Source organism: Notechis scutatus, chromosome 11 (assembly GCF_049901735.1).
Source record: "Notechis scutatus isolate UNSWTSFEM ecotype Mainland chromosome 11, rNotScu1.2, whole genome shotgun sequence".
Classification (NCBI taxonomy): Eukaryota; Metazoa; Chordata; class Lepidosauria; order Squamata; family Elapidae; genus Notechis; species Notechis scutatus.
The window spans coordinates 5,162,319-5,175,498 of NC_142019.1; the positions used below are offsets into that span (position 1 = coordinate 5,162,319).

The 13,180-nt window shown below is 41.0% G+C and overlaps 1 protein-coding gene across 1 annotated transcript in view; it reads left to right on the top strand.

Moving 5' to 3' along the window:
- Nucleotides 1–13,180, top strand: part of HOMER2 (homer scaffold protein 2) — a 69,088-nt gene that overhangs the window by 50,488 nt on the left and 5,420 nt on the right. The window contains exons 4-7 of the mRNA XM_026677062.2: nt 4,087–4,179; nt 7,040–7,179; nt 9,318–9,474; nt 10,400–10,510. Of these exons, the coding sequence (XP_026532847.1) occupies nt 4,087–4,179; nt 7,040–7,179; nt 9,318–9,474; nt 10,400–10,510 (501 nt within the window). The remainder of the gene's footprint in view (nt 1–4,086; nt 4,180–7,039; nt 7,180–9,317; nt 9,475–10,399; nt 10,511–13,180) is intronic.

A 13,180-nucleotide genomic window follows, 5' to 3' on the forward strand; every position in this document is an offset into this window, starting at 1 on the left:
AGTGGTGTAGGGTTTCCTGCCTAGGCAGGGGGTTGGACTAGAAGACCTCCAAGGTCCATTCCAACTCTGTTATTCTATTCTAAACCATCTCACAAGACGTCCTTCAATATGTACAGAGGACAATCTCATGCTGCTGAGAGAAACCTTGAACTACAAATATTATTTTCTTCTGGTATTGGAGAATTCTCAAAACGGTTGAGATGTAGCAGCTTCCAGGATTCCTTAGGAAAAGTGAGAATTCTTCAAAGTGGGTGGGAAAGCAGGATTTTTCTTCAGGGTATTCGGTCCCCGAGAATACTATCTCAAGATGGTGGACTTCAACTCCCATCAGCCCCACTAATGAAGACGAATGCTCCAATATATCAGCTTGGGGAAAGCTGTTGAATAATTTCATAGTTGGCTATTTTGTGGTTGCTGAACAGAAGTCTTGGATGTTCTTTGAAGAAGTGGAGTTAATAAGTCTTTTAATTGGATGTCTGTCAGAGAATGTCTTGGGGTCATTGAAATGCAGGCCTGCAATTCAGGGATGGGTGCTTGTACATATTTATGAAGCCAGTTTGGACTGCCCTACAACATTCTTTCTATTTTTTTTCATTGTTGTAAATGGCTTTTCTAGTTGGATTTGAGGCATGTGAATAGCATAGCATAGCATAGCATAGCATAGCATAGCATAGCATAGCATAGCATAGCATAGCATAGCATAGAATAGAATAGAATAGAATAGAATAGAATAGAATAGAATAGAATAGAATAGAATAGAATAGAATAATAGAATAGAATAGAATAGAATAGAATAGAATACTTTATTGGCCAAGTGTGATTGGACACACAAAGAATTTGTCTTGGTGTAAATAATCTCAGTATACATAAAAGAAAAGATACATTCACAACTAATTCTTCTTAGAATTAATGGTATTCACAACTAATTCTCTTAGAACCTTAATCAAAACCACTGCACTATTTTTTTCTATCATTCTCCTCCACCTGAGATGGGTTGGAAAGATAGATAACCTCTCCAGGTTTTGTTTTTCCTCTGAAAAGCCTAAACAAGGCTTCCCGATTCTTCTAAAATGGATCATGGTACTTTTCCAAGTGAGTTCCTACCATTTGGCATGGCCAATTTGCTGGCAACCCCTCTACTGTTAACATCATTGCCCAGAGGATTATTGGTTGCCCTCTCCCCTCTTTGGAAGAGCTTTATAGCTCCCGCTGCCTTAAGAAAGTTCAAAACATTCTCAAAGATCCATCTCAACCTGGGAACCCTTTTTTTGAACTATTACCATCTGGCAGACGGTACAGGATAATAAAAACAAGGACAAATAGGCTGAAAAACAGTTTCTATCCCAAGGCAGTAGCTCTTTTGAATTCTGCTGTATAGTGCAATTTTAATGCAATATCAGGGGTTTCAATTCAATTATATAGAATGCGAAGGATGTGTGTTTGTGTTTTCATTTCTTTTATGTATAATGTACACTGAAAATGGCATTTAATTTCATTGTACGAGGTGCAATGACAATAAAGTAAACTAACTAATTAACTATGGCTTGTGAAGCAACCCTGTGCATGGTACTCTGAAGAAAAGCCCCATTCAAGGTTCAAGTATGTTCTTCCTTTGAGGGAGTTATGGATCCTTGATCTAAGTGTTTGGGAAAGGGGCCAAGAAAAACTGAGCACAGATATAGCTTTAAAAAGAGTCCTGCTGGAATAAGAAAATGAATGGCCTTCCATGACAGATGTCCCAATCACCGCATTGAAAGCTAGGAAGGAGTCTGTCCCTTCTGACTTGCAAGATTCTGCTAAAGTAGCTTTCCAATCAACAAGAATGAATCCATCTAGTTGTGTCTCCTATCTGGATTGCAGAGGAGGGGGTGATGCACCTTGCATTTTGTGAGAGAGCAGTGAGAATGTTTTTTTTAAAAAAAATCTGGAATTTTCAATGGGTGGAAACTAATCAAGGAGCGGGGCCAGTCAGAGGTGGGATTCTGAACTACTCAAAATTTCCGGTACCGGTTCTCCAGAACTGGTCAGAACCTGCTAAGTACCACCTCTGCTTGTCTTCCTACAATTGTCAAATGTCACCAATGTCTGTTTAAGAGGACCCAGAAGGGAAATGATCAAACGTAGGAAAATGTAATAATGTCCTTAATGTACTAGTTTCATTTCATTTTAATTATATTGAAACAGCAAAGAGGATTGCTATGATGCAGCATCCATTTCAGTCAGTTTTTGCAGAGATAATGGTGGTGGAAAAACAGGATATTTGTTTCCTTTTTCCCTCCTCAAATCTAGCAATAACTTTTAGTGATGGATGACACAAATCTAAGTTTTAAATGTGATCTCAGCCACAGGGTTACTATAAGGCTAACTGACAAATTATATTCACAGCCAGGATTTATAACTCTGCTTTCAAATGAATATTTATTCCCATTTTCACCCTGCCCTGTTATAGCCAATAAAAGGATGCTTTGGTGGAAAATTGGAGAGTTGGAAGAGGGCCACGATCAAAGGGAGGGGGGAAATAATGAGTATTTGCACTTCAGCTGAAACAAAAAACATCTTTTTTGTTTCCTTTCTGCATTTTATCTGCTCTTTTATTGCCCTTCTTTCTCTCCCCCACTCCCTCCGACACTAATTGTAGGTTAGTGTGTGGGTGATCATAAAATGACGGGCAGTGGATTAAATATTGCTTCCTTTGTATTTGTTCTATGTATTTCTCTTTCCCCTTCCTCTTCCTCCTTTTCATTTTCACCTAATCTCTTCCTCTTCTTTTTCCTCCTCTTCTTTTTCCTTTCCTTCCTCTGTTTCCTCTTCTTCCTCTTTATTTTCAGCTTCCTGTCCCTTTCCTTCTTCATCCTCCTCCTTTCTTTCTTCCTCTCCCCTTTATTTTTACCTTCATTTCTTCAATCTTCCTCTCTCTGCTTCTTCTTTCTTCTTCTCCTTCTTCTTTCTTCTCCTTCTCTTCCTCCCCTTCCTTTCCTTTTCCTCCTTGCAATTCATTTTCGCCTTCATCTCTTCTTTCTCCTTCTCCTTTCCCTTCCTCTCTTTCCTCCTCCCTCCCTTCATTTTTTCCTTCATCTCTTCCTCTCTCTTCTTTCTTTTCCTTTTTTTCTTTCTCCTTTACTGATGATGTTACCTAGTTCCAGTAATGAAACATCTGCAAAAAACCAAGCAAGCTAAGACAGCACTAAGGATTTCTCCTCCTTCTCCTCCTTCTGCTCCTCCTCCTTCTCTTTTAAGAAGCTTGAAATTCAGTTCAGCAATGTACTGCACACTTGTTTTTGCCTCTCTTAATATTCTTAAAATTAGAATTATTCAGTCTTGTGGCAAAACAGAGACGCACTGGTATCCATTAGAATGCAGCTGAAGATGTGGTTCTTGGACTTTGCATTCAAATGGTTTGGCACCAGTTTGCATCCAAATTTTATCTTTCAGCAACCCTCTACTTATTGGCATAAAATCTTATGGCAAAAAATGATACTCCAGTTACTCTGGAATCGAAGGTACTGCTTTCATTCATATGGGGTGAGGGGGCAGTGTTGCTCCTTACCACGTGCCAACAACTGAAAAGAAAATAAGAGTAGATGGTAATGAACTGCATGGTTTATAGATTTTCAGGGCAGGGGTGGGAAATCAGGATTTGCTGAATAACTACGGGTGTTTTTGCATATAATAAACCATAAACCATGGTTTGCAAGCCGCAAGCTAAGCAAAAACTGAATGATGGATTAACTTGTTGGGTAAATTCTTAAGAGCCAGGAAATGCTATGTTAAAATAGTTCTAAGGTGCTGTTTAGGACACTTTCTTACAGAGGAACAGAAAGTGCATTTATCTACTGTTTTTCCAATGGCTGAGTACTTTTTTTCTCTTTCCTACTCTTTTGTATTCATGGAGATGAATTCTGAATTGGAGCAAGTTAATATGTCTACTAAGTTTAATAAGTCTTATGTATGCCTAAGTTTATTGCAATTTGTGACCAGCCGCCTATGAGACCAAGACATACCCCAACGTAAAACGCATTTTCCCACTTACATAGCTCTAAAATCCCAAAATTAAGGCAATGTTTTGATCTTTGTGTCCCCGTTTAGTTTGCTGAGAAGTTCCAGGAGGTGAAAGAAGCCGCTCGACTGGCCAGAGACCGGTCGCAAGAAAAAATGGAAACTTCCAGTAACCATTCACAAGTAAGTCATGATCGCTTCTTTAATTCAAGGATGAGGGAATGACTGACTTGTCATGTCAAGCTTGCAAAAGGCAAAGAGGCAAGTTTTGACTGAAAGCTTTAAGATCTTGAAATGAATTTAAAGTAAAGCATTGGCTGAGAAAAAAACGATTTCCTGTAGATTGGTTGAGTTTAAACATTCTTCTTCTTGTTGTTGTGCCATACCCATCATCGGACGTTGGCGATCATGTTGGCAATCCTTAACAGATTGCTTAACAGATCATCAGAATTGGAAAGGACCTTGTAGGTCATCTAGTCCAACCCCCTGCCCAAGCATGAGACCCTATACCATTTCTGACAGATGGGAGTCCAATTTCTTCTTGAAAGTCTCAAGTGATGACGCCCCCACAACTTTTGAGGGCAACTTCTGTTCCATTAGTTGATTGTTCTCACTGTCAGAAAATTTCTCCTTATTTCCAGGTTAAATCTCTCCTTGTTCAGTTTCCATCCATTATTCCTTGCCTGGCCTCCGGGTGCCTTTGAAAATGGCTTGACCCCTTCCTCTCTGTGGCAGCCCCTCAAATATTGGAAGAGTGCTATCCTGTCTCCCTTGGTCCTTCTACTCACTAGACTAGCCATGCCCAGTTCCTGTAATCGTTCTTCATATGTTTTAGTCTGCAGTCCCCTAATCATCCTGGTTGTCCTATTATTATTGATCATCCTATTTTTTTATCAACAGCTGCACGAAAAGTGCTGCTGAGTTTTGTCCAAACCGGTCCCTTAGATTTGGAAGCCATGCTGTTCTTCTTCTGCCTGGACCTCATTTGCCTTCTATCTTTTCCTGGAGGATTAAGTGAAGTAGGCCGTATTTTTCCGGGTGTCACATCCCATGTCCGAAATATTCTAACTTTCGCTTTTTTATGGTTTTGATGGTTTCCCTTGGCTTTCCCAGGCAGCTTCTCACCTCCTCATTTCTGATTTTGTCAACCCAGCTTATACGTAACAGCTGCCTGTAAATCCACATTCCAAATGCTTCTAGTCTCTTCAAGTGGCTTTCTGCCAGAGACCAACTCTCTACTCCATAGTTTAAACATTGGGCCAAGCTAATTTGTTGTTTCATTAGCAAATTGTGATTTACTGCTCTGTTTGTGAATGCAGCCTTTGACTTCTGGTTGTCAGAACTGAAGGCGATGCTTCAACTTATGTAAAAATGAGGGATCCTTGGTGCTCTCTGAGCTTGCTCATTTTCTTGCATCTGTTTCATTAGCCAAACTAGGTAACATCATAAGTGCTAGTAAGGCTTGAGAGCAAACTGCACTCCTTACTAGAACTGATGACGTTACTCAGTTGGGTAACAAAATGTTTGCAAGAAGAAAAAAAAATCAAGCTCAGAGAGCACCAAGGACCCCCTCATTTCAACCCCAAGCTACAAATATTCTGCTTATGTGTGTAAAAATCACAGGAAGAACATCCTTTTGATTAGAAAGAGGGGGATCATATTGAACTGTTTTAATCCTCCCAGCTCAGATTTAATTCTCCCCATATTAAAAAAAAAAAAGTTAACACTTCCTGAGAAAAAGATTCTTAATCTGTCCTTCTCTTCCCTTGTCATTTGCATTTCTTTATATACTAGGAATTTTTTTAAAAACCTGTCACACCTTCTCTTGGGTTCTAAGTTGCCATGAATGCAACCTATGATTTTGCTAAGGGATCAGTTTGCATTGACAAGACTATTTTTTGAACATATTGTATCGATTCTAAATGCTTGGGAGAAAAAGTTTTCAATTAAGAAACCTGTGAATGCAAAAAAAACCCAAAAAGTTCTTTGAAGGCCCCTATCTGCCCTCAGCCTCTTGGTCTTCTGAAAGTTCCTGAAAACCTGCTTCTGCCAAATGGACCTGGGTCCCTATGAGGTCATCTACTCTGGAGAGGGTTAGCTGATCAGGAAAAGATTCCACCTTCACCTCATTAATGCTTTGGTCCTTTTTATGTCATTTTGTGTCCATTATTAATGTTTTAATTCTTACTGTTGAAATATCTTCATTGGTTTATATGTGCATTTACAATGCTGTAAGCCACTCAGAGTCGCTGGACAGTGAAACGGGCAGCTTTTAAATTTAATAATGGAGATTTTAAAAAGTTATTTTAAATAAATAAATTATTTACCGGCCACACTTGGAATACTGCATCCAGTTTTAGTCGCCACGATGTAAAAAAGATGTTGAGACTCTAGAAAGAGTGCAGAGAAGAGCAACAAAAGATGATTAGGGGACTGGAGGTTAAAACATACAAAGAACGGTTACAGGAATTGGGTTTGCCTAGTTTGATGAAAAGAAGCACTGGGGAGACATGATAGCAGTGGTCCAATATCTCAGGGGCTGCCACAAAGAAGAGGGAGTCAAGCTATTCTCCAAAGCATTTGAAGGCAGGACAAGAAGCAATGGATGGAAACTAATCAAGGAGAGAAGCAACCTAGAACTAAGGAGGAATTTCCTGACAAGTTAGAACAATTAACTTGCTTCCAGAGGTTGTGAATGCTCCAACACTGGAAGTTTTTAAGAAGAGATTATTTGTCTGAAATGGTATAGGGTTTCCTGCCTAAGTAGGGGTTAGACTAGAAGATCTCCAAGGTCCCTTCCAACTCTGTTAATTTATTCTATTCTAAATATTAAAGTATTTGAAGTATTACAATTTAATACTGAAGTTTTTCTGGAATAGCGGGGAAGGTGTCAATCTTGATGGTAAGCATTAGCTGATTCCAAAGATGAGGTGTTATTGTAGGGGTGTTATTGTGTGTTTTGCAACCTTATCTAACATGTCGAGAAACGAATGCCTTGCTTATGGTGCTTCTTCTTCTGCCCTCTTGAAATCTTATCCTGCAGGAATCAGGCCGTGAAACTCCCTGTTCTACTCGAACATCCAGTGTGAATGGAACGGATGAGGACAAAATATCACACGGGGTTCCCATGGATGCGCAGCTAAAAATGGAAAACGACAAACTTAAGATTGCTCTTGCCCAGAGGTGAAGCAGTTTTCACATCATGCCATGAACTATGGATGACTCTTGTGACATAAAAAAGCATATATTGAATTGAATTCTTTATTGTCATTCTACATATATACACAGTATACACATCCAACGAAATTCACATAACACCCAGAGACCAGACCCAACATGCGCACACACATGACAATCCCCAAACACTCCCTCCACCCACCAAAATTCCACTCCCCCTAAAACACACAAGCATCCACACAACAGACCAAGTAATACTGTCCAACGGCTCACTGATGGTGGTCCTTAAGTTTATTGTTAAGTGCAATTATAGCTCTGGGATAAAAACTGTTCAGAAAATGTGTGGTCCAAGTTTTCATTGTTCTGTATGTTCTGCCAGAAGGCAACAGTTCACAAAAATTGTGAGCAGGATGGGAAGAGTCTCTGAGAATGTTTCTGCAACTTCCTCAAACAGCGAGATGCGAAGATGTCATCCAGGGCTGATAGCTGGAGCCCGATGATATTCTGGGCAGTTTTAATGATTCTCTGTAGAGCTTCTCTGTCCGCTACAGAGCTGCTCCCGTACCATACAAGAATGCTGCTGTGTCAGGACGCTCTCAATGGTGCTACGGTAGTAGGACAGAAGTAGATGCTGAGAAAAATTAAAAAGAAGAAGGAGGAGTAGAAAGCTCCTAGTTCTTTGCACCAGCAAATTTGTCCTCTGTTTAAAGACATGTAAAGAGTTATTTTCTCTTTTGTAAAGTTTAGGGGAATGATGATGGTGGGTTTTTTTTCATTGCTGGCCTAGTTAACAGTTGCTTCTTCTTGGCTGAGGGTACATCCCTTGAATATTGCTGAGCAAGAGTACATTTCCTTCTTTTTTATGTGTATATAAGAGTCACCCAAACAATGAGATAAGTGGTATATCCATTTAATAAACAAACAAACAAATAAATAAATAAAATTTTTAGAAAAGAAATGCTTTGCAAATTTAAAAGAAAAATGTGGGAAGGAAGGAAGGAAAGAAGGAAGGGAAAGGAAGGGAAGGGGAAAAGGGGGAAGTTAAGAAAGTTAAGAAGTTAAGGAAGAGGAAAGGAAAAGGAAAGGAAAAACATAAAAAAAATAAAAATAAAAAACATTTAAAGAAGTGACTTTATTGCATTTATAGACAATATCATTTTCCTCTCTCAAAATTACATAATGTATTCCTTTTTCGCCATACACATTCCCTTTTCATTGATCAGTTTGGAAATCACCAGTTCATTCTTATCCATCTTCAGAAAAAAAAATATCCAAAAAGGATTTCCAGTCTTTCATAAAAGTAATTGTAGTTTTTCTATCCCTAATCAAACAAGTCGAGGCAGCCTTTTTTCTTTTTGCAAGTTCTACTATCTTCATGATTGGCTTCTCCACTGTGGAGAGAGGACATTTCCTCTTGCAGGAATGGATTACTGGGGCGATCCTAAAATCAAATAAAATGGCACAATTGGGACGTATCCATTTTTGCTTCCAATGCCACCGTTGTAGGGAGATAGTTTATAACTGTATCTCCATGATGTGAGCATGTTCTGAACTGAAAAAAATTCTGTCTGTTCCAAGAGCTTTTGAGGACCAAAGAACACCCAGCATCTGGTGGCCACATATGGTGCTAGACAAACCCAACATAACGAAGTGTTTTTCAATTTGTTTTCAATTTTTGCTCTCGGGGAAGAGTCGTGTTTTACATACTGAACAGATTCACACATTTTGTTTCATACCAGATTTATACCGGTTAGGGCATATTTATAATACCCCTTTCACAAGAATTCTTTTCAGCCAGAAGTATGTAAATTAACTAACAATGCATAAGGCAAATTGTAGACAAGTTTGGATAATGCTGATTATGATTACATTTTTTTTGCAGCTTGAGGGGACTAAACAATATCAAATAATCATGAGAATGCCCTCTTTTAATTTGCAAGAGTGTAGGAATGCAATGAAAACGAGGAACCTCGTGGCGATGCATAACACTAATTTATTTCGTTTGCCCTGAAAAAACCGTTAATTGCAAAGGTGGAATAGGGAGGGGGCATTGCTCTTTTGTTCCTGTTGAAGAAAAAAAAAATCACAATTCAGCTTGTACCGACAAATTTCAAAAGTGCCTGTGCATGTTTTCTCATCTTTAGTACCTCCAATGTCAAGAAATGGGAAACAGAATTGCAGGCGCTCAGAGAGAGCAATGCAAGGCTCACCATGGCTCTCCAGGAATCCGCGGCCAGCATAGAGCACTGGAAAAAGCAGTTTTCCATTAGCAAAGACGAAAACGATCAGCTGCGGAGTAAGGTATGGGATGCCATCAATGAAAGCATCTGTTTTTGCTATTTATTGCTAAGATCCTCATTAAATCCGTGGAGGGTGAAGAGCTTAAAACACTTTAAAGATGGAGGTTGCTTTTCTTGAGGTGTCCATCAAAATTGGAGGGATAATGATAGTGTCAAGATTCCAGCAATTGCTCTAGTTAAATCATGATTCTCGAGCCAAACTTCAACCAACTTCAAAGGATTTATTAGAGGCGACATACTGGCCCTGCCCTATATGAAGCCAACTCTGGCATACATAATTTATAGTCACCTATGACCCTGTTTCCCCCCTGGGTATCTCATAAACCAAATTCTCCAATTGAGCATGTTCATGGGCTACGTGTCATCATTCACGTTCTCCAATTAAATATATTTGTGGGCAAAAGCTCTGGTATTTTAGTCACAATCTTTTAAAGATAAGAGTTGGAATGTACTTTCGCTTTCAAACTGCTGCACTTCTCTTTCAGATTTTCTTCCTCCTCCCCCCCTTTTTTTATGGCAACTACTAAAACAGGCATAGGAATGTTTTATGAGTTGACAGATAGCTTATTTCATTAGTAATAGCAGTAGCACTTAGACTTTACTCTCTGCTCAGCACTCTCTGAGCAGTTAAAAATGTCAGCATTTTGACCCCAAAAATCTGGGTCCTCATTTTACTGACCTTGGTAGGATAGAAGGTCAACCTTGAGCCAGTCAGGATTAAACTCCAGGCTGTGGGCAGAGTTTGCCTGTAACGCTGTATTTCTAACCCCTGCACCACCAGGCAGACATTATAAGAAGGGATGTATAGTTTTTACAGTTCATGTCAAGCGCCATGAGAACAATGGCGCTTGACATGAACTGTTACTCCAGCCAAGAGTCTACTTCATGGACAAAGTTAAAGAGGCCACGTGTTTTCTTTCTTTCAGATCGAGGAGCTGGAAGAACAGTGCAACGAAATTGACAAGGAGCGTGACCGGAACTCACAGCTTACCAGGCGTCTTCAGGACCTGGAAACGGAACTTCAGGATAAGGAGCTGGTAAGTAAAGCTGTGGATGGAAGGAAAGAGCTATGAGAGTTGTACGCTTGGTCAAAACAAGTAGAGACGCAAAGGTAAGATTATTTGGGGAAGAATTACTGCACTGGGTCATTCTCATCCAGGCATTGATTCCTTCGTATCTGCTTGGCTTTGGCTTCAGAAGCTCACAATAGACATATTTTCTCTCTCAGGTTTATCCCCACATCAACCACCCTGTGAGGTAGCTTTGGTTAAGAGAGTGAATGACTGACTCATAGCCTTCCAGTAAGAGAAAGAGAGAGAAAGAGAGAGGGGGATCAAGGGTGGGAGGGAGGGAGGGAAAGAGAGGGCGGGAGGGAGGGAGAGCCAAGCAGGCTGGCTGGCTTTGATTATACAGGTAGTCCTTGAGTTACAGTATGATGGTCACTTAATGACTGTTGGAAATTATGATGAATCTGCCTAGCCCTTATATACCACTTCATAGTGTTTTTACAGCCCTCTCTAAGTGGCTTACAGAGTCAGCGTATTACCCCCCAAGAATCTGGGTCCTCATTTTTATCAACCTCAGAAGGATGGAAGGCTGAGTCAACCTTGAGTCCGTCAGAATCGAACTGCTGGCAGCCGGCAGTCAGCAGAAGTAGCCTGCAGTACTGCATTCTAACCACTGTACCATCACGTCCCATAGTTACACCCTGGATTTGAAGTTCTGCTGGTCACCCTCCTGTAGGAGATGACCAGGCTGAGCTTGAGAGTGGGGTCAAGCACATCATCAGTCTGGAGCCTCTATTGCCCCCAAAGGAGACTGGCTGGCAGGAGGCGCCCACGCATGCGCGATGGAGCTGGGCTGGGGCAATGGCTGGCATACCCGCAGAGAGGGCTCTACGTGCCACCTGTGGCACACGTGCCATAGGCTCATCATCAAGGGTGTAGGGTCTCCTGCTTGAGCAGGGGTTTGGACTAGATGACCTACAAGGTCTTTTCCAACTCTGATTATCTGTTATCTGTTATCTGACTTATGACAGTTTTCGTTTAGTGCCATTCGAACTTACAGCGGCCCTGAAAAAAGTGACTTAGGACCATTTTTCATACTTTTGCAGCATCTCCATGGTCACGTGATCCAAATTCAGGCGCTTGGCCCCTGACTCATATTTATGACAGTTGCAGCATCCTGGGGAGTCACATGACCCACTTTTGCAACCAAGGTCCATGGGGAAGGCAGATTCACTTAACAGCCGCGTTACTAACTTCACAGCTGCAGTGATTCACTTAACAACCATAGCAAGAAAGGACAAAAAATGGGGCCAAAAAAACCCCACTTAACGAGTGTTTCACTTAGCAACAGAAATGTTGGGCTCAGTTGTGGTCATAAGGCGAGGACTACCTGGACACACAATCAGTTCAGACATATAGAGGTGAATGCCCAGTTCCAAACATCTTCTGCCAATAAGCTTCAAAGGGGGAAAAAACACAACAACAACCAGGCCTTTTTCACCCAGCCTTCTCCATGGATAATAGCACTCATCATCGCATTTTGTAACTTTCGAGACTCGTAAATCTGACGAGCTGCCTTTTCGTTTGTGGGCGAGGGTTTCCCCTTGTGTCTGCTTCTCAGGCAGCACCCTGGCCTCAGCAAGCCCCAGCAAGTGCCAGACGAAAAGCTAATTTTGCCTTGGCAAGACAAACCCAGTCCGTGTGAATTCCCTTCCGAATGTGTGCCAGGGCGGGAGGAGCACCTTTGCAAAACCTGAACTTCCGGAGTGGGAATGCAAAGCCAGAGGGATGCGGCGGGGGGGGGCATCAGGAGAAGGAGAAAACATTGGTTTTCCTTTTCGGTTGCAGACTTTTTATATGTTGTAGTGGCATGAGTATCTCTGGCAGACAAGATGGGCAACAACCGGAGGTTTTTGCATCCCCCTTGCACATACAAAAATACCTCTTGCAGGAAGCAGAGTTCCCTGCCCTGTAGAAATTAATAAGCAGCAAAATGCTCCCTTTCCTAAATCAAGAAATCCTTGCTCTACTAATAAATTTGCTTTATTATTCCCCTCCCTTAGTGGCCACTTAAAAGAATACCCAGGGCCAGTTTGACCTAGTGGTTAAGGCATCAGGCTGGAAAGCCAGAGACGCCTGAGTTCTACTCCTGCCTTAGCCATGAAAGCCAGTAGAGTGACCTTGGGCCAATCACCAGGAGACTGTGAGTTCTAGTCCCACCTTAGTTAGACATGAAAGCCAGTAGAGTGACCTTGGGCCAATCACCAGGAGACTGTGTGTTGGAGATATTAGCTGCCTTGAGCTGTTTATAAAAATAATAAAGGCAGGATATAAATAAATAAAAAGAGTATTTCCCAGCCATTTAAAAATGCTATCTTCTACCTTGCAGTTAGAATGCACTTTATTCCCCCGTCAGCTAGTTGGCGCTATCCATTTGGCTGGTGCTGATTTGCTATTTTTGGAAAGAGCTTCTCTGGGGCCAGTCCATCCAAACATTGTCCCATTGGTAATGGAGCAACTTTTTAATGAAATCCCTTCCCCAACCATTCTGGTTTTCTTCTTCAAGATATTGCCTTGAAGGCTAAGAATCACCCTATTTTCTAGCAAAATCTTCGCTTGCAATGGATGCTGCTATTTTAATACATTCTCTTCCCCCGCGCCACCCAAGGATAACACAACATTTTAATGTACAAATAGATC